The 21,125-nt window shown below is 36.7% G+C and overlaps 1 protein-coding gene across 8 annotated transcripts in view; it reads left to right on the top strand.

Moving 5' to 3' along the window:
• RC3H1 (ring finger and CCCH-type domains 1) overlaps positions 1-21,125 on the top strand; it is an 85,893-nt gene that overhangs the window by 53,096 nt on the left and 11,672 nt on the right. For all 8 annotated transcript variants that reach the window (XM_042976779.1, XM_042976773.1, XM_042976778.1 and 5 more), the window contains 10 exons: positions 560-678; positions 2,432-2,544; positions 5,884-6,165; positions 6,704-6,918; positions 8,741-9,111; positions 9,945-10,112; positions 16,090-16,242; positions 18,632-18,845; positions 19,319-19,409; positions 19,911-20,043. In XM_042976779.1, coding sequence (XP_042832713.1) covers positions 560-678; positions 2,432-2,544; positions 5,884-6,165; positions 6,704-6,918; positions 8,741-9,111; positions 9,945-10,112; positions 16,090-16,242; positions 18,632-18,845; positions 19,319-19,409; positions 19,911-20,043 — 1,859 coding nt within the window. The remainder of the gene's footprint in view (positions 1-559; positions 679-2,431; positions 2,545-5,883; positions 6,166-6,703; positions 6,919-8,740; positions 9,112-9,944; positions 10,113-16,089; positions 16,243-18,631; positions 18,846-19,318; positions 19,410-19,910; positions 20,044-21,125) is intronic.

The raw sequence follows: 21,125 nt of genomic DNA, 5'->3' as shown, positions 1-21,125 counted from the left end.
TGCAGAATTTCAAAATGGACATTACAGATTGGTTAGTCCACTATTAAGTTTTGTTTGGACCACACAGTATGGATCTGCATAATATTCTGAATTTTTTAGATTCTGATACCTACAAACTTGGTAATTTTACGTGAAAATCTCAAATTTCAGTTTTGCTTAGGGAACAGTGTGTATCTGGCAGTGCTAGCTTTGCATCATCACATCATAGCAATCCACTAAAGTTGACAGGTAACCACAACCATAGATGTGGGACATACTCCAGTTCAGCACAGCCCCTGTCACTCTTCTGTTGTCATTTCCAACACAAAGGGTCTAATGGCAGTCGCCATTTATTGTCTGGTGTACTTAATTTCTTTATGTTAGCTTCCCTGTCCCTGTAGTTATTTTAGTTTACAGTCCATTCCTTAAAATGATGTTTAGGCAAATAAGTTATTACCTGAAAAGCTACATGAAGCCTAACTTGATTTCACTGAAGTTCTGATACTAACTCTTTTAATTAGTTCCATAGTGGGAACGTCAAATAGCATCACTGAAAATTTTTTTTTAATTTGTTATGTAGATGCTCCTCCTCCCACTTGGGAACAGCTAGAAAATGGGCTGGTGGCTGTGCGTACGGTGGTCCATGGTCTGGTAGACTATATCCAGAACCATAGCAAAAAGGGAGCAGACCAACAGCAGGTAAGGGGAATGTTTGAAACTTAGAAGTAAGGCACTGTGGATGTTGTGACAGATACAAAGCCGACAAGATGACATGAATATTTTGAGACTATGACTGTAGAACTGTAAATTAGTATGGTGAGCAGCCAATTTAATGGATTAGTCTAGTAATCTTATGTGGCAACAATGAAATTAAATAATCCTGTTGATCTAATGTTGTATTGGAGTCATGTTTCACATTGAATATATAGCAGCATTTGATTGTGTGTAAAGGTATGTATTTAAGTAAATGATTCTCTTTGGTTCCTATTCTATTTCAATTAGACAATATATATCACTTTTTAATGCTGTATCTGTCCAGTACTGTTCACATATTTGTAAATACTTCTTCCATAGCAGTATTTTAACATTTTTTATCCATATAATGTCTGTTGTGCCAGTGGGCCAAATTTTCTTCAAATACTTTTAAATGAAGTGTATGGCAGTAAAATGTAAGAGCTTATGTTATGGTTGGTTTTTAATTTTATTCCCAATAATTTTATTTTGCCCTCAGGATTTATGTTAGAGTTATTAGATCTTCTATTTTGCATTCGTAAGCTTGTGAAATTAAAATTTTATATTAATTTATAGGGTTCGGGTAGATATTAACAACAGCTTCTCCGGGGCGCCTGGGTGGCTCAGTCAGATAAGCGTCTGACTCTTGATTTCGGTTCACATCATAATTAGGTTCGTGAATTCAAGCCCCACATCAGGCTCTGAGCTGAACAACATGGAACCTGCTTGAGATTCTCTCCCTCTCTCTCTCTGTGCTCCCCGCCCCTGAAATAAATATTTAAATTAAAAAAACACACAGTAGCTTCTTCAATATTTCTTTTTTCTTTGAGAGGCAAGAAATATTAAACATATCCTGCTGAGTTGGGGGGTGGCGGGACGCCTGACAGGTTCAGTTGGTAGAGCACTCTTGATCTTGGGGTTGTGAGTTCAAGCCCCATGTTGGGTATAGAGATTGCTTAAAAGTCGTTTTTAAAAAGTATTCTGCTGAGTAGAATAATATGGGTACAATTCTTGAATAGTCTAAGCATAGACCAGACTTTATTTTATGATAAGAAATAAAGATTAAAAACTTATTTTTAAATCTCTGTTCCATTAGACATCATAAAGAATGTAACAAAAATAATAAGATTAATCTAAGTTCTGCAAAAAGTGATAAAATGCATCAAATTTCATTTAACTTAGTATTATGTTTGATACCTCATTAACTCCCCACGTCCATCCTCCTTGTCTTGTATGGTAGTTGCAAATAATAAGTTTCATTTGTACTTTTAGAAATATTGTAAGTCCTTGATATGTTCTTCTGCATATCAAGAATTGTTTGCAGAGTATTTTTCAGGTATGGAGCCTACTATAGATTTGTGTTGTCTCATAGGAAAACATCATTGGAAGTATCGCTATACTAAATATTGTCCAAAACAAATATTAGGACATACATTAGACATTTGAAGGTCCTAAACTCCAGTGGTTTGTCCATTATAGAACCTGGAAAGAAAGTCATAAAGCCCTTATGACGTTTAATCCAGGATTTATGTGATGTTACATGTTTGAGACGTTATGCCAACATATGAAAAAATCAGGACTCCGTTCTTTTAATTAATTATTTTTGGACTCCTAGACTTTAGACAGAATGACTTTCTAAGTGACTTTTTTCTCTGCACAGTCTAGATAATTGTGTGAGTTAGTCTGAAGTCAGCGTCTAATGTTTTAATTTTGGTCTCAGCCTCCACAGCACAGCAAATATAAAACATACATGTGTCGAGATATGAAGCAGAGGGGAGGATGTCCGCGTGGGGCCAGCTGTACATTTGCACACTCACAGGAGGAACTGGAGAAGTAAGTGTAAAGGTTATCAAATTCAACTTTCTAATAACTTGTTATAAAATAAGGTAGAGTTACTAAGTAGAATAATTTGCCACTGTTGAGAAACAGAAAAAGAGTAGTTGCATTCTCTTTAATGAATGGGAAATATTTAGAAAGTAATACAGAATTGTAAAAATTAAGAAAACTGAAGCAGTTTCTTCAGCTTTCATTACATCGTGCCCACAAATAGGAAACTAAATATAGAAGTGAGTCATTTGCACTTTCCCCCCAAAATTAAAACTCTTAAGAATTTTCATCCATTCTAACTTACTGATTTTAAATAATTGAATAATGTATTTCCAGTGGAAAAACTTGCCCTTTGCTCAATTCAAGAAATTATTTTATTGCCAGGCTTAACTTCCCAGATTCTTTTAAATTTCCCAGATTCTTTTAAATTTCAGAGATCAAATAATTCCACTGATGTTAAATTTTCCAGCACATAGTAGAAAGAAAAGAAAATGAATTGTACTCATATAAACTAAAATGGGAAACATAACCAGAATGGAAATTAAAGCTCCCGTTGGCATTACCACCACCACCACCACCAACAACAACAAATACCAAATAAAAAATTAACAAGAAATATTGAGGACCGGTGTAAATTGAATTAGTAAGCTACCTAGGCAAATAAGAATTGAATAGGGGCACCTAGGTGGCTCACTTGGTTAAGCCTCCAACTCTTGATTTAAGCCGAGGTCATTGTCTCTCAGATTGTGAATTCAAGCCTTGCATCGGTCTCTGTGCTGACAGCATGGAGCCTCCTTGGGATTGTCTGTCTGCCCTTCCCCTGCTTGTGTGTGCACATGTGCATGCACGCGCTCTCTCTCTCTCTTTCTTTCAAAAATAAACATGGGGTCGGGGGTCAGAGAGAGAGACAGAATCAGAAGCAGGCTTCAGGCTCTAAACTGTCAGCACAGAACCCAGTGCGGGGCTCAAACCCACAAACCGTGAGATCATGGCCTGAGCCAAAGTCAGATGCTTAACTGACTGAGCCACCGAGGCGCCCCTAAAAAAATCTTTCAAAAAATAAAATTAAATTAAAAAAGAGAAGAATTGAATAAATAAAGAAGGATACTGTGTTCTTGGATAAAAATTCCCATTATACAGGTTTTATTTTCTCAGTAAATTCAGTGAAATCTCAATCAAAACCTTAACATGATGATTGTTAGGATCTAACAAAATCATTCATTGGGAAAAGTAAATATGTGCAAACAGCCAGAGAAATTCTGAAAAAAAGAAGTTTTCAACAGACTGGACTAGACTATCAACTTTTAAAGTGTATTATGAGCTGAAGTGCGTATAGAGACTGGTTTTAGCATAGGAATAGCTAGATCAATGAAGTACAATGGAAAATCTAGAAAGAATGCCAGACACAATAGGAACTGAGCATTTGTGCTGAAGATGGAGTTTCACATCAGTAACAAAGATGACATTGAAACAACTGCTGTCCATTTGAAAAATCATTAGAACTCAATTCTTACCTTTATACCAAACCGAATTATAAACGTATCAGAGATCTAAATCTTTAAGAAGGAAATGATACACTACTTAGGGATCTTTGCTGTTTTTGTTAACCTAATCTTACAATAGGAAAGGATTTTTTCAAGAATGACAACCCAGCATCCATAAAGGAGAAGACTGATAAATTTGATTACAGAAAAGTTAAGATAAGGCCCAAACGCCAGAATTCAAAAAAAAGATTGCTGGGGAAATGACATACAGAGGACGTACCCCTAACACAAAATGAGTTGCTACAAATCTGTAAGAAAGCGAAGAACCAGTAAATATATGGCTCATGAACATAGAAGCACTTCACAGAAGAAATAGTAATAAACATGTAAAAGTATGTTCAACTTCATTGATTGTTAAATACAAATTAAGACAAAATTATATTTTGAACTATCAAATTCATAGAGACTGTAATACTACCCAGTGTGTGATAAGATAATGAAAAAGGACATTTTTTAAAATATTACCAGTAGGAGTTATAATAGTTTTGGAACATTATAACAGTTTCTAATGTGCATAGAGTAAGTAGACTTAGCTGTTCTGCTTCTAGTTAGTTACACAAGGTCGCAAGTACATGTACAGAAGCACCTGTTACTGCATTTTTTTTAGCAAAAAATAGGAATAGCCTAAAATGTACCAACGTAAGGGAATATCCAGAATGTGAAAGGAAGAAGTTACAACCCTATTTCTGTTAATAACAATCTTACATACATATTAAGGCAGTGTGTGGAGTGGAAAATCTGCAGGATTATGTACCAAACTGCTAACAGTGGTTATGTCTGAGGAGTAGTGTCTCCTCCCCACCCCTATAAAATTTGTCCAATATGGGAAACATTGGGAAAAATAGCATTATTCTTATGGGAGTTTGTCTTTGAGATTATTTTTTAAAGTGCTCTAGCAAGAGTAAATACATTTGCTTTCATCGTTGAGGAACAAGGGTAGTAGAGGCTGATGGCTTGGCTTAATATTTTTCCTGTGGTTAGATTTACAATCTACATGCCTTTTATACTGCAGTATCTGTTTATATTTAGGCATTATGTTTTCACTAATCCACTTTTAGAATAATTTCAATTTTGTGTAGGCATACATAGCATCAGCATCTCTGAATCGTATCTGATACAAATTACTATTCTTGATTATATACAAATTTTAATGGAGGAGAGCCTGTGTGGCTCAGTGTATTGAGCATCCGACTCTTGGTTTTGGCTCAGGTCATTATCCCCCCAGGGTTGTGGGATCGAGCCCTCCGTTGGACTCTGTGCTGAACGTGGAGCCTACTTGGGACTCTCTCTTTCTCACTCTTTCCCTCTGCCCCCATCATGCTCTCTCTCTAAAATAAAAAAAAAAAAAAAAATTACTGGAATAAATGGCAAAATTTCCTCTGTACACAGGCTTTATGTTTTATTGTTACAGTATAGAGTCACTGTATCCCACGGCATTCGTGGGGAAGCTAAAGCAAAATATTTCAGAAACTGTCTTCTAAAGATTTTCCTTACCCCCTCTAAATATGTTTGAGAAATAGAACTTACAATAAAGTAAGTTATAATACAAATATTAATATGATTAGTAATGTTACAAATACTTATAAGGAATTTTATACTTCATGTGTTGCCTGACATTTTATAGGGTATACACACATACAAGTTTTCAGGTTGATAGCTACAGCCAGTGTTTCAAGAGTATTTCCAGAAAGTAATGTTCTTGGCATCTTTTCCTTTTGTATCTGTTTCTTAAATACATTTTAGTGCTTGGTTTCGCTTTTATAATTTTGGGTTTTGGTGTATGCTTTTGCTTTTTATATAGGTTTCGTAAAATGAACAAACGCCTGGTTCCCAGAAGACCCCTGAGTGCCTCTTTGGGTCAACTTAATGAGGTGGGCCTGCCCTCAGCAGCTGTCCTTCCAGATGAAGGTGCAGTGGATCTGCCTAGCAGAAAAACCCCCGCTCTGCCAAATGGAATTGTATCAGCAGGGAATACAGTAACACAGCTGATTCCACGAGGGACAGACCCCACCTACGATTCTAGTCTGAAACCAGGAAAGATAGATCATCTGAGCAGTAGTGCCCCTGGATCCCCTCCTGACTTGTACGTTATTTTTCCTAATTTTTATTTAAAATTTCTCCTTTATAAACAAAGTAGAGGGAAGAAAGATAATCAGTGTTTTGGTTTAAAAAAAAAACAAAACTCATTTTTGGCTATATTTTGTTTATTTTCTATGCCAGTTCGTTTTAAGAAATAATTAGCATAAGTGAGATAAGGTCAAAGTTTACAAATTTTGTAAAAGAAATGACTATTAGGAAAAAACAGTTTTCCGGGGTGCCTGGGTGGCTCAGTTGGTTGGGCATCTGACTCTTGATTTTGGTTCAGGTTATGATCTCTCGGTTTGTGGGTTCAGGCACTCACAGCATGGAGCATGCTTGGGATTCTCTCTGTGCCCCTCCTGCTCACCCATGCATTCGTGTCCCCACCCTGCCCCCCGCCCCCACTCAAAATAAATAAAAAAAGAAAAAGTTACCCAAATTGAGGCTTTTTTTTTTTTTTTTTTTTTTTACATTTACAATATGTGTATATTAGAAGTATTTTTGAGACCTTAAAGTTGACCTTTGGAATTTTATTCTTTTAGGCTGGAATCTGTCCCTAAGAGTATTTCTGCCTTACCTGTGAATCCACATCCTGTACCTCCAAGGGGGCCAACAGACTTGCCTCCCATGCCTGTCACCAAACCCCTTCAGATGGTCCCACGGGGTTCTCAGTTATATCCAGCGCAACAGGCAGATGTTTATTATCAGGATCCTCGAGGAGCTGCCCCACCATTTGAACCAGCACCTTATCAGCAGGGTAATGATCTTTTATTTATGTTGCTCACTTTTCTTAGGAGTTAGAACAATTCCAAGAAAGAGTGATCATATTTACAGAAGCCTCAAGGTAAATAAATGCACTTATTTAATACTGTAGAAAAAGTTGAGACTTTATGATCAACTAAATAGTATAAAATAAAAATAAGTGAGTTAGCAAAGCTTTATAAATAAACCAACTGCCCAAATCACTGAAAGCTAGTTGTATATTAAATATGTGCATATATTTGTGGAAATAACAAGTCGCCCAAGTAGACCATGGAAAGAATATTATGGTGGGTACACACACTATGTTTTTCAGTTATCACATAATACTTTTGGGGGCCCTGTAACATTTATGAGAATAATGCAGCATACATGGTATAGAGAGATGATAGTGTAGAATCAATATTAATAAAGGATAGTGTGAGCGTACATATGTTGTATATATATGTGGGTATGTGTGTGTTTAAAATTCAGTGTTCCATTGTGGTAGTTAATATTAATGTGGGAGAGATGAACTGCAAGACTCAAGGGAGATCACTGAGAATTAAGGAATCAAAAAGACTTTATGGAAGAATGCTCTAACTAGAGGTATGGGAATAGAAAGATAAATTTACAAGTGGATTGCAAAGATGACAGTCTAGAGTCAAGGAGTAGTAAGGAGACTGTTGTTAAACCAGGTTTTGAGTATTGAGGCCTAGATTAGTGCGTTCAGAAAGAAGAAGGGATTAAAGGAAATAGGCAAATTTGAAAAATTAGCCAGTTTTAATGATAATACCAGGTATGGATAATAGAGGAGATGACCAAGAGGCTTCACATACACAATTGCTGTGAAAAAACATGAACACTGCTTTTTAAACTAAAGTGTTGGATCTCTGTCAGAGACAGTGTGGTGCTATTATTTTTTAAACTGGGATAGATTAAAGATGTTCTCCTTTTTTCCCCAAGGCTATCTTAACTTTGAATCAGAAATGCCTTCTCTACTTTCAAAAGAATAGCTTTAAATTGGTATGACATTGTCAGTACACATAAAAATATGATGAAAGGTTTTTGTATCTTCCTTTGGGCCATCCATCACAGGAAAAACTCAAGTACTTTTGAGTACTTAAATACATTGTATCAGTCAGGGTCCACTGGCAGATAACAGAAATCATTCTTGCTGCATTAAGCAGAAAGAGGTTTAATGCATGGCATTTAGATACCCACAAAATCAGTGGAAGTATTGGAGAAGTAGGCTTAAGCTAGGCCTCCAGGAATGACTCTCAGAAGTAGCTACTAAAAAAGCCCAATTACAATGAGGAAGCTGTAGAAATAGAATTTTGGGGTCCTACCTGTGCGCCAGGATCACATCACTTGAGACAAAAGTCTGAAAATTAGGAAGCTACTGCCACAACTTTTGTCTCAAGAATTCTAGAGCTATGCAATAGCTACTATGCACACAGTTTGTGTGCCATGTTGCTTTCTAGTTAACTCAGTTTCACATTCAGAATTCGTGTGAGTGATTTGTGGAACCCAAGTCTCAAGGGAAGGTAGTCTTTTGGTTTCCAATGTTTGCATTGCGTTAAGGCACACCAGAAAGATGGTCAGTTGAGAGAGCCAGTCTGCTATTGTAGATTATAAATAGATTAGGTTTTTTGATGACTTTTAAGGATTAAGGTTAATTTCTGCTTATTTTTCATAAAGTTAGCCTGACGACATAAGCAGAAGGGAAAACCTAAAGAAATGGATTTTTAATTCTTTAGTGTTGAGATATTTCAGAAGGGAAAATATGAAAAGATAGATTGGCTTATTGTTGCTTTTGGTTCCTCCTCTGCATTGTACAGGTATGTACTACACTCCACCACCACAGTGTATGTCCCGCTTTGTCAGACCGCCACCATCTGCTCCTGAACCTGGTCCTCCCTACTTGGATCACTATCCACCCTATCTCCAGGATCGTGTAGTAAACTCTCAGTATGGCACACAGCCACAACAGTATCCACCTATGTACCCGCCACACTATGATGGCCGCCGAGTGTACCCTGCTCAGTCGTACACAAGAGAGGAGATTTTCCGAGAAAGTCCTATTCCCATTGAGATTCCACCTGCAGCAGTGCCATCCTATGTGCCAGAATCCAGAGAAAGATACCAACAGATGGAGGGTTACTATCCAGTGGCTCCCCATCCAACTCAGATCAGACCTTCGTACATCAGAGTATGCTGGGCTTTTTTCTTCCTATATAGATTTAATTTGATTGTTGTTGCAGTGATATACCTTTTAGCCATGGTAATAACCCTTTGATTAATTCTTTTTTGTAAGAAACCCCCCCCCCTTCCTTTTTTACATCTTTTCACAATTTGGGTAGGATTTTGGGGTTTGTTTGGTTTTTTTTTAAACCATTAAAAGGGATAAAAAACCCCACCCCACTCCCACTAACTCTTCTTAGTCTCTGAAGTTTAGATAGTTTATTTAACATTTCTATATCTACATTGACCCTTGAACCATGCAGGCGTTAAGGGGCAGAACCCTGCCTCATGCAATCAAAAATCCATGTAATAACCTTTGACTCCCTGAAGACTTAACTGCTAATAGCCTACTGTTGACCAGAAGCCTTTACCAATAACATAAATAGTTGGTTAACGCATATTTTGTGTGTTATATGTATTATATGCTGTGTTCTTACCATAAGGTAAGCTAGAGAAAAAATGTTACCAAAATCGTAAGAGAAAATGTATTTACAGAACTGTATTTATGGAAACAAATTTTTATGAGTGGACCTTTGCCATTCAAGCTTGTATTGTTCAAGGGCCAACTTTATTTAGAAATTATGGTCTCTGGCTAAGAAAAAGAAACTTAAATTTAGCTCTTTGGGAAATCCTCAAGAGTTTTTTTGGGTGGGTTACTTATTTTGTTTTGCTTTGTTGCAGTAAGTCTCAGGATTTTCACATATTGAGATGAATATACAAGTTGCTGTCTATTTAAAATATGTGCTAAATGAATTAATGTGTTCTGAAATTCTCAGTTTTTACTAAACTTTGCATTTTCAGGAGCCTCCTTATAGCCGGCTTCCTCCTCCTCCTCAGCCCCATCCTAGTCTAGATGAGCTACATCGCAGACGAAAGGAAATAATGGCCCAGCTAGAGGAAAGGAAGGTTATCTCTCCACCTCCTTTTGCACCTTCACCGACATTGCCTCCTGCCTTTCATCAAGAGGAGGTAAGCACATCATTTTTAGTCCCCATTTATCAATTTTTCCTCCATCATTGGTTTGCTGTGTGTCTTGTTTAAGTAATCTTGGCTGTTTCCAAGATGATGAAGATATTTTCCTGTGTTTTCTTCTAAAAGGTTTATTATTTTATTTTACAATTACATCTGTAATCCATCTAGAATTGATTCTTGTTACTGTGTTAGGGGTGAAGATCCATTTTTCCCCCGTAGGATATGTCCTTTACCTAGCACCATTTAATGAAAGGCCATCTTTTCCCTAGTGCTCTGCAGTCATCATTATCATAATCAGGTCACCTTTGTCATAGTCGGGTAACTGTAAAAGATTCTGGACTCTCTTCTGTTTCATTGATCTATATCTTCTGTCTTTGTAGTCATACCACATTGTATTAGTATAGTTTTATAATATGTCTTAATATGTGGTGATGTATTTCCAGTTTTGTTATTCTTCAATATTACCTTTGCTGTTCTTAGTCCTTGCAATTTCCAAACACATTTTAGAATCAACATGTTGATGTTCACAAAAGTATCAGTTTTTATTAGGATTACATCGAATCTCTGGATCTGTGCTGTCCAGTATGGTAAACACTAGCCACATGTTGCTAATGAGTACTTAAAATAATATAGCTAGTCCAGATTCAATTGTACTGTAAACGTAAAATATACACTGGGCCCGAGACTTAGTATGCCCCAGGAGTAAAACATTTCATTAATATATTTCTTAATTGCATGTTAAAATGATAATACTTTGGATGTATTAGATTAAATAGAATATATTAGCAAAAGTAATTTTACCTGTTTCTTTTTTTCGTGTGACTGCTAGAAAATTTTTACGTTAATATATGGGGGTCTCATTTTATTTCCATTGGACATTGTTGTTTTAGATTGGTTTAGGGAGAAGTGACATCTTTCGAATATTGAGTCTGCAAGAACATTATATATCCACCGCTTACTTGGATCTTTAATCTCTTTCAGAAATGTCATAAATCATAGTTTTCAGTGTCTTGCACATCTTTAATTAAACTTATTCCTAGATAACTGATATATATATTTTTTTTAATGTTTATTTTTTGAGAGAGAGAGACAGAATGTGAGCAGGGGAGGGGCAAAGAGAGAGGGAGACAACAGAATCCGAAGCAGGCTCCAGGCTCTGAGCTGTCCGCACAGTGCCCGATGCGGGGCTCGAACTCACGAGCTGTGAGATCATGACCTGAGCCGAAGTCAGACACTTAACCAACTGAGCCACCCAGGCACCCCGATAACTGAGATTTTTTTAAACTAATGGAATTCTTCTTGAAATTTCATTTTGTTACTAATACAGAGAAATTAAATAGATTTTTCTGTATTGACCCTTGTATTCAGCAGTGTTGCCGACTTTCCATGTTGATTCTAGCATATATTAGTGGACTCTTTTGGATTTTCCATACACACAATCAAATCCTCTGTGAATAATGACCGTTTGACTTTCTCCTTCTCAATTCTTAGGTCTCTTCTTTTTCTTAACCTTGTGCTAGCTAGATCTTCCACTATAATGTTGGTTGAATAAAAGGAATGACAACAAGTAGTCTTATCTCTAGTCGTTGAGTAAATAGAGCTTTTAATAATTTACCATTATTATGTTTGCTGTAGGTTTTTTGGTAGATAATCTTTATCAAATTAATGAAATTCCTCTCTATTCTTGGTGTTAGACTTTTAATAAGTAAGATGCACCAAGGATTTATTTAACTCAGTAATGAGGAAAATAGGATGGTGAAATTGATCAAGAGAAAAAGAAAGGTTAATACAGTAATGTGAAAGGCAGGAAAAAAACCCTGAAAGTTGCTAGAATAAACTGGTTAATGTACTACAGGGCTCCAAAGCATAATCTTGGGGATTATCTTTGTGTTTCTGTAGGACACTGGTGATTGTTAATTATGAATGAATGTTGTCTTATGATCTTTTTAATATCTACATGGTCTTTGGTGGTGTTCATTTTCCACTTACAATATCGGTGGTAATTTTTTTTCTTGGTCAGTCTTCCTAGGGATTTATCAAATTTTTCTTTTTCTTTTTTTTTTTCCAAAAAGCCAGCTTTTGCTTTGTTGATCTCATTTATTTATTTTGGTTTATTGATTGATTGTATTCACTGCCTCAACAGTGTGTGTAAGTGTTGTTTTGTTTTTTTTTTTTAAGTCAAATAGGTTTTCTCAGCAGGGTTGCAGTTGATATTATGTAAGGAAAATGTCTTACATCCTTTATGTATAGAATTATGATTCTAAACAGGTTTACTGTCTGACAGATTATGAATAATAACAATGAAAACTGAAAAGTGAAGTGCATCACATTGCATATAGTAAGCAGTAATCTTTTGGGTCTGTGAACGTGGTCTACTAAATAACAGTTGTTTAGTTACCCAACTTTCCTATCTAAACACTTTAGATGAATTTTCCATAATAAAGTAGGTTAATTAGTAAAATCATAACATCTTCTATTAATAATCTAACTTCATTTGTAAGTATAAACATAGAGAGAGCATGAGTGGGGGAGAGGGGCAGAGGGAGAGTGAAAGAATCTTAAGTAGGCTCCATGAGCCAAAATCAAGAGTCGGACATGGGGTGCCTGGGTGGCTCAGCGGGTCAGTGTCCAATTTCGGCTCAGGTCATGATCTTGCACAGTTGGTGGGTTCAAGCCACACGTCAGGCTCTGTTCTGACACCTGAGAACCTGGAACCTGCTTTGGATTTTGTGTCTCCCTCTCTGCCCCTTCCCCACTCACACTCTGTCTCTCTCTCTCTCTGTCTCTCTCTCTCTCTCTCTCAAAAATAAGTAAACCAAAAAAAAAATTCGGATGGTCAACCACTGAGCCAGCCAGGTGCCCCAACATTACATTTTTTCAAACATTGTATTTTAGAGTCCTCCTAGAACCTAGTTAGGCCATACTATTTTATCAGCAATATGACACTGCAAAAAGTAAGCTAGTTTTGGAATCAAAGATAATTTATTTTTGAAGTTAAGCTGTGTCACTCCATGAGATCTTTTGTAAATTACTTAGCCTCCCTAAACTCTGAAGCTCCGGTTTCTCCATTTATAAACCAGACATAATAAAGCCTACTTCATAGTGATGTGGGAAAGATTTAAGTAAGACATAAGGCCTCTGGCACACATCCAGCATTTAATAAATAATAACTTTTTTTTATTTCTAATAAAAATTAGGATCCTCACTATTAAGGAACTTTATCTAGAATTATTTTAGTTACTGTTATCTGATTATATTCTTATATTATTTGTTTGATTATAAACTACATATAATTGTACTAAATTAGTACATTATAAAAATACATAACATAGAGAAATTTCTCCAAAGTCCCATAGTCTGTATCACTGTAAATTTATTATACGTTTCAACTTTGTAAATATATTTCAGCTTTTATGTGCACGAACTAATGTATTGTTTTTTAATAGGATCATTTAGTACTATATTCTGAGTTTTTGTTTGCATCTTACTGTTTTTTTTTCCTTTTACTTAACCAATTATCCTGGATGTCTTTCTTTGTCAGATATAAACTTATCTCATTCTTTTTAACAGCTGTATAATACATTAGGGTGGGGCGGGGGTAAGCTCTTCTTAGTAGGTCATATCAAGATATGAAAACAAGCTATTGTATTGGTGCCTCAGTGGGTTGAGCACCTAACTCTTGATTTCAGCTCAGGTCATGATCCCAGGGTTGTGGGATCAAGTTCCTCGTTGGGCTTTGTGCTAAATGTGGAGCCTGCTTAAGATTGTCTTCTCTCTCAGATGTGGTGTGTGGTGTGTATGTGTGTGTACATGTACGTACACACACACACACACACACACACACACACACACACACACACAATGGAGTATTACTCGGCAATCAAAAAGAATGAAATTTTGCCATTTGCAGCTACGTGGATAGAACTAGAGGGTATTATGCTAAGCAAAATTAGTCAGAGAAAGACAAACATCATATGACCTCACTCATATAAGGAATTTAAGACACAGAACAGATGAACACAAGGAAGGGAAGCAAAAATAATATAAAAACAGGGAGGGGGACAAAACATAAGAGACTCTTAAATATGGAGAACAAACAGAGGGTAATTAGAGAGGGTTGTGGGAGGGGGATGGGCTAAATGGGTAAGGGGCATTAAGGAATCTACTCCTGAAATCATTGTTGCCCTATATGCTAACTGACTTGGATGTAAATAAAAAAAATAAAAGAAAATAAATAAATAAATTTAAAAAAAGATTCTCTTCTCTCTCCTTCTGCCCCTTTCCCCTGCTTGCATGCATGCGCGTGCTCTACCTCAAAAAAATAATAAAGCAAATTTTTTTTAAAAAGCTAGCTATGTGAAGTTTGCATTTGGAGGAGAACTAAAGGAGACAGAGAAGCCAAAAAAATTGTTTTAAATATAGGTAGGACAAAAAGTTTATAGACAATAGAAACAGGAGTTATCATTGAAAATGAATAATATTTATAAACAGCAAGACCCTCTGTCAGTACAGAAAACTAATAATGATGACTCAGAGAAGAGATCTTTATTTTAGATAGGGGGAGGCATAAAGCCACTTACATATACCAAGAGCCCCTGTATTCTCAGTATATCACTGTATATATATTTATGATAACACGAAAGCAGTATTAAAGTCCTAAAAATTGTTTTTAATGTTTATTTATTTTTGAGACAGAGAGAGACAGAGCATGAATGGGGGAGGGTCAGAGAGAGAGGAAGACACAGACTGTAAAGCAGGCTCCAGTCTCTGAGCTGTCAGCACAGAGCCCGACACAGGGCTTGAACTCACAAACCGTGAGATCATGACCTGAGCCAAAGTCAGAAGCTCAATCAACTGAGCCACCCAGGCGCCCCAACAGTATAGTTCTAGTCATCTGTGTTCTCACGGACTTGAGGAATATTGGAGATAGTACATGTAAAGGCACTTTGTAAAACGTAAATGTGAATGTTGTGATTTTAGTAAATCACATTAGAATAGCTATTCTTTTATTATATAATTTCAGAACTCATGTTGAGAAAATCTAGTATCTTATCCTTTTCACTTCGCAGAATCAGCCTAAGGACCAGAATTTATTATTTAAAATTTTTTTTTAAGTTTATTTATTTTGAGAGAGAGCAAGCACGAGCAGGGGAGATGGGGAGGGGGTTAGAGAACGAGTCCTGAGCAGGCTCCCCACTGTCAGCGCAGAGCCTGATGCGGGGCTTGAACCCACAAACTGCGAAATCATGATCAGAGCCAAGACCAAAAGTCAGACACGTAACTGACTGAGCCACCCAGGCGCTCCCAGAATTTATTTAAAATGCGAATTAGGGGCACCTGGGTGGCTCAGTCAGTTAAGCGTCTGACTCCAGCTTAAGTCATGATCTCGTGGTTCATGGGTTCCAGCCCTACGTAGGCTCTCTGCTGTCAGCTCAGAGCCGGCTTCAGATCCTCTGTCCCCTACTTTCTCTCCAAAGTAACTACACATTTTTGAAAATACATGAATTAGTGCTGTTAAAGAGATTTCTGTAAAAGTTACTGTATCATCATGTACTACACAGTGCCTTCTCAGTTATGTTTCAAGTAGTTTTTCATGTTCTTGATTATCTGGAATGTTACTGAAAGAAACATTGAGGAGTGTCTGGCAAAACTAGGGCCGGGTATGTATTAGCTTAAATGTTGATTTCCATCCGATGAAGAAGAGGATAAGCAAACCTCCTCCAGTCCTGGCTTGATTCCTTAAAGGATATTGAGATACTTGTTTTTGACCCTCTGCTAACAAAGAGTAAAAACTAAACATCTTTCTCCACCTATTTTATATTTTTCAGAGTCTATAAAAATCTTCTGCTCTGACACAAATCAAATAACCCATCACTGTGTTGCTCTAGCATGGTGTTCTAGGAAATTCCTGCTTTCTCTGTGTTGTTACTTATAAAGACTTATTTCCTATGTGTGTATTTTTTTCCATCTGTAGTTTCTGGACGAAGACTTGAAAGTAGCTGGGAAATACAAAGGAAATGATTATAGCCAGTATTCTCCCTGGTCATGTGATACCATCGGCTCCTACATTGGCACCAAAGATGCAAAACCCAAAGATGTTGTGGCAGCGGGGAGTGTGGAAATGATGGTATGTGTAGTAACTAAGCTGTAGTTAATGCAAATCAGGATACACCAAATATGTCTGTGTAGTTAATAGTGTAGACACAAATAATTTGAGCTTTACTTAAGAATTGCAAGGCCATATTCTATATTATGTGATTGAGTTAGTTTTAAACTATAGGGGTTTTATGTTTGTTTTTTCAGGTATAAAAATTAATCTATTGCACATCTGGATAGACAAAGGAGAGCATTCTAGTATATTTCTGTGCAGCCAACAATGAACCCAACAACTGTTCAGAAACAAAATTAAATTATCTTGCATAATTAATCAGGATCTTGGATTTCTTGTCTAAATAAATTATAACTCTCTTAAAACTCTGAAGTTTAAACAACAAAGTTGAATCTAGTGAACAATAGTATTTGAGTCAGAATTGCAGCTAATAAGCTTCGAGTGGACTGTGGTATATTGAAATGTGTTATACTTCTATTTTAATTTTTAATAAAAAATAACGTAACAACAGTATGTCTAATGCCCAAGCTTAACATACATAACTATCTGAATTGCTTCTTTATTTTTTAAAGAAATAAAACTTTATAGAAATAGTGAGATCTTCCTGAATATACCTGCCTAATCTCCTTTTACTTCCTTCCTTCTTCCCTGGAGGTAACCTTTATCCTGATTTGAAAGTTACTCATTTCATGGATACTTTCATACTATTCCTAAACAGTTTTGTATGTTTACAGACCTTATATTAATATATATGTCAGCTTGCGTTTTAATTCAATTTTTGTTTTTGAGATGTATCCAAATTTATAGGTCAAGTTCATTCATTTTAACTTTTTATCAAATACCATTGTCTGGTAACTGGTATCATACAGTAAATATGTATAGAAATCATTATTTGTTCCTTTTCCTGTTGATGGACATTTAGGCTAATTTTGATCTTTTACCGTACTGTTAAGTGTTACAATGAACATTTTTGTGTATTTCCTTGTGTACATACATTAGTTATGCTTAGAAGTGGTATTGCTATGTTGAAAGGTATGTCTGGGCTAATACCCTTAAGCCATGTGCCCCTAATTAACCTAACAGAAGTTGCCTAGGATATTATACAGGTTTTCATAGACAAATACTTGTCCAACTGGTTAAGAGACCAATTCTTAGTAATAGAAAAGTAAGACTTGGATGTTAATATCATAAATGAATGAAATGATATACATAGCATAAATATGATTAGATGCCAGCCAAAAAAGAGAGAAAGAAAGGCATTGGGTGGGGGTGGGACAGAAATTTTGAATCTTTTTATTTTTCTGTGGTGGGATTAAGGAAACATTATTTAGAGAACATCCTCTCTAGGGGCGCCTGGGTGGCTCAGTCGCTTGAGCATCCAACTTTGGCTCAGGTCATGATCTCATGGCTGGCGGGTTCAAGCCCCGCGTCAGGCTCTGTGATGACAGCCTGGAACCTGCTTCAGATTCTGTCTATCTCTGCTCCTCCCCTGCTCGCTCGCTCTCTCTCTCTCTCTCTCTCTCTCTCAAAAATAAACAAACATTAAAAAAAAAAAAGATAAAAAAGAAAACATCCTCTCTAAGAACAAGAGTGAGATGAGGTGGAGATAGACGGGAACCCTTGCTTTGTACCTGGCTTTCAGAAATAGTTATTATATTAAAGTAATAAAAATTAGCAAAATAAAACTCATTTCCTTAAATCACTAAAGAATAAAAATGTTTGTCAGCCTAACCTAGATGTGATTGAAAATCTCCTAAATGGTAAAAGACAGTGTTTTTCAAGTGTGTATAAATTACCTTGGAGTCTAATTAGAGCCAATTAAAGTGCAGGTCCTAAATCAGTAATACTGGGGTGGGATCTGAGACTCTGCATTTCTAATGAGTTCCCATGTGTTGCTGCTGCTGCTACTGTTGGTCCTCGAACTGTAGTTTGAGTAGCAAAGATCTAGCAGTTGAATTTCCGTTTCAGTTTATCTTGGTAATTCCTTCTTTCTAACTGGAATCCCTTTGAAACATCTGTTGTTGACACTTAAATTTTTAAGTGGTGGTTTTCTAACTATTGAGTTTTGAAATTGGGTCGTCATGGGCCTTTTTTTTTTAAAGAAATGAGTTCGAATAACTATAAATGTGAGAGTACATTACATATAGTAAGAAGCAAATATTTGTCATAAAATTATATCTATATATTAGAATATGTATATGTACTGAGTCATGATGTAAAATATATTTCTTATTGTGGGGAGTGAGCAAAGGTTTAAAAAGCAGTGTTTACTATGACAAGCAAAGTACTTTAGTCCTACAAGTAAGAAAGTTATACTTTTTTTTTTTTTTAACCTTATCACATATCTGGAAGAAGTAATGTTAGAGATCTAAGTGTGGGGTGGATTTCTCATTTTACTTTTTATCAGAACGTGGAGAGTAAAGGAATGAGAGACCAGCGACTGGATCTTCAAAGAAGAGCAGCAGAAACCAGTGATGATGACCTTATCCCTTTCGGAGACCGACCAACCGTTTCTCGGTTTGGTGCCATCTCTCGAACCTCCAAAACAATATATCAGGGTGCTGGTCCAATGCAGGCTATGGCACCTCAGGGAGCTCCCACAAAACCGATGAACATCTCAGGTAAGAATCATAGGTAAACTGATTTAGGGGCTTCATATTCATGACTTTCAGCACCATCCCGACTCCCTACTTTCAGCACTGATCCCTACGATCAGTGCTGTCCGTAATCTTCCAAGACACTAGTCTTTTAAACTTTTCCATGGAATTATCCCTGCAGAAAGTAATTATAACTAGAGAATTCTAAGGGTACAGATGAGCAGGTCTGGTATGTGAAGATTGCCGTTGTTGTTGTTGTTTTTTAGCTTCATTGCTATTATTAAAATAATAAATTTTCATTTTTAAACATTGAAACAGTTACAAGCACTGATATCGTTCAGTGGGGGAAAAAAACCATCAGTATCCTCTTGTCACATTGGTAGACATCTTTCCAGAGAGCCGTGTACACAAAATGCCTATGCCTTCTAGATTATGGCTGCCTTAAAAGAATCAAACCTCTGAATTGCATCATACCGCACTACATTATTCTCTTGTAGATTATAGTCCATATGGAACCCACAGTGGCTGGGGAGGTTCTCCATATTCACCTCATCAAAACATACCTTCTCAGGGACACTTCAGTGAGAGGTATGAGTCATTCTTTTTGCTTCTACAAACCTTTAAAATTATTCAGCTTTTCTTATTTGTTTTACTTGTCAGTAATTTTTATTTATTTACTTACTTACTCATTTATTTATTTTTAAATGCTCATTTTTGAGAGAGAGCATGACCAGGGGAGGAGCAGAGAGAGAGGATCCAAAGCATGCTCTGTGCTGACAGCACAGAGCCTGATGCGGGGCTCAAACTCACGAGCTGCAAGATGATGACCTGAACCAAAATCGGACATTCAACCGACTGAGCCACCCAGGCGCCCTGTCAATAATTTTTATATTTTTCATAGTGAAGTAACAGATTTTTATGTCAGAACAGTAGTAGACCAAACCTAGGGGGCTTGTTTGTTTGTTTTCTCTCTTTTAATTTTTTTTTTCAATTGAAATATAGTTGACACAAAATGTTACGTTAGTTCAATAATATATATATTTTTAATAAAATTTAAAATTTATTCCACCCTTTCTTTTCCCATACAAGGGACAGAATGTCCATGTCAGAAGTAGCCAGTCATGGAAAACCCCTTCCATCTGCTGAGCGGGAACAGCTACGACTAGAATTGCAGCAACTAAACCATCAAATTAGTCAGCAGACCCAGCTACGTGGCTTAGAGGTACCAGACCACAGATATTTTTTCATTCCAGTTTTTGAAGGGTTCTCAAAGAGGTTTTAAAAGAAAGAACTTTTGAGGTACTCTGAACATAAAAACTTAAGGTCTCTTTCTTAAAGAGTTAGTATAGGTGTCCATTCTTCAAAGAATTTAAATACTTAAGACTTCAGTGTGGGATGGTGGGAAATTTAGAATTTCTATTCCATGAGAATAGAAAACAGGCCATCTAAAACTTCCCAACAGGAACTTATGTTCCCTGATGGCACATTTAAGGTATACAGTTTTTATCAACAAATGCCTTTAGCTTTACATTTGTTTTTATTATTTTTTAATTTATTAAAAAAATTATTTTAGATGTTCATTTAACTTTTGAGAGAGACACAGAGCGTGAGCAGGGGAGGGGAGAGCAAGAAGGAGACACAGATCGGAAGCAGGCTCCAGACTCCAAGCTGTCAGCACAGAGCCTGATTCACGGCTCGAACTCACGAACCACGAGATCATGACCTGAACCGACGTCGGACACTCAACCGACTGAGCCACCCAGGCACCCCTAATTTATTTTTTTAAATGCTTATTTTGAGAGAGAGAGAGAGAGAGAGGGCACATGGGCACATGCATGTTCAACCAGGGAGGGGCAGGTAGAGAGAAAGGGAGAAAGAGAATCCCAAGCAGGCCCTGAGCTGTCAGCACAGACAGACCCCAATGCGGAGCTTGATCCTGTGAACTGTGATATCATGATCTGAGCTGAAATCCAGAGTCAGATTCTTAACCATCTGAGCCACCCAGGTGCCCCAACATTTGTTTTTAATTTCTCATATTTCTTAATTTAAAAAAAAATTTCTGATTTCCTTTAATCCTCAGCATTTATTTACAAATATTTAAAAAGTAGAAGCTTAGTGGGGTGCCTGGTTGGTCAGACAGTTACGTGTCCAGCTCTTGGTTTCAACTTAGGTCATGATCTCATGGTTCGTGGGTTCCAGCCCCGTGTTGGGTTCTGTACTGACGGTGTGAAGCCTGTTTGGGATTCTCTGTCTCTACCCATCCCCCACTTGCACTCTCATTCTCTTTCTCTCTCTCAAAATAAA

The sequence above is a fragment of the Panthera tigris genome, chromosome F3 (assembly GCF_018350195.1).
Source record: "Panthera tigris isolate Pti1 chromosome F3, P.tigris_Pti1_mat1.1, whole genome shotgun sequence".
In the NCBI taxonomy this organism is placed as follows: Eukaryota; Metazoa; Chordata; class Mammalia; order Carnivora; family Felidae; genus Panthera; species Panthera tigris.
This window is presented reverse-complemented; position numbering and strand designations above follow the sequence as displayed.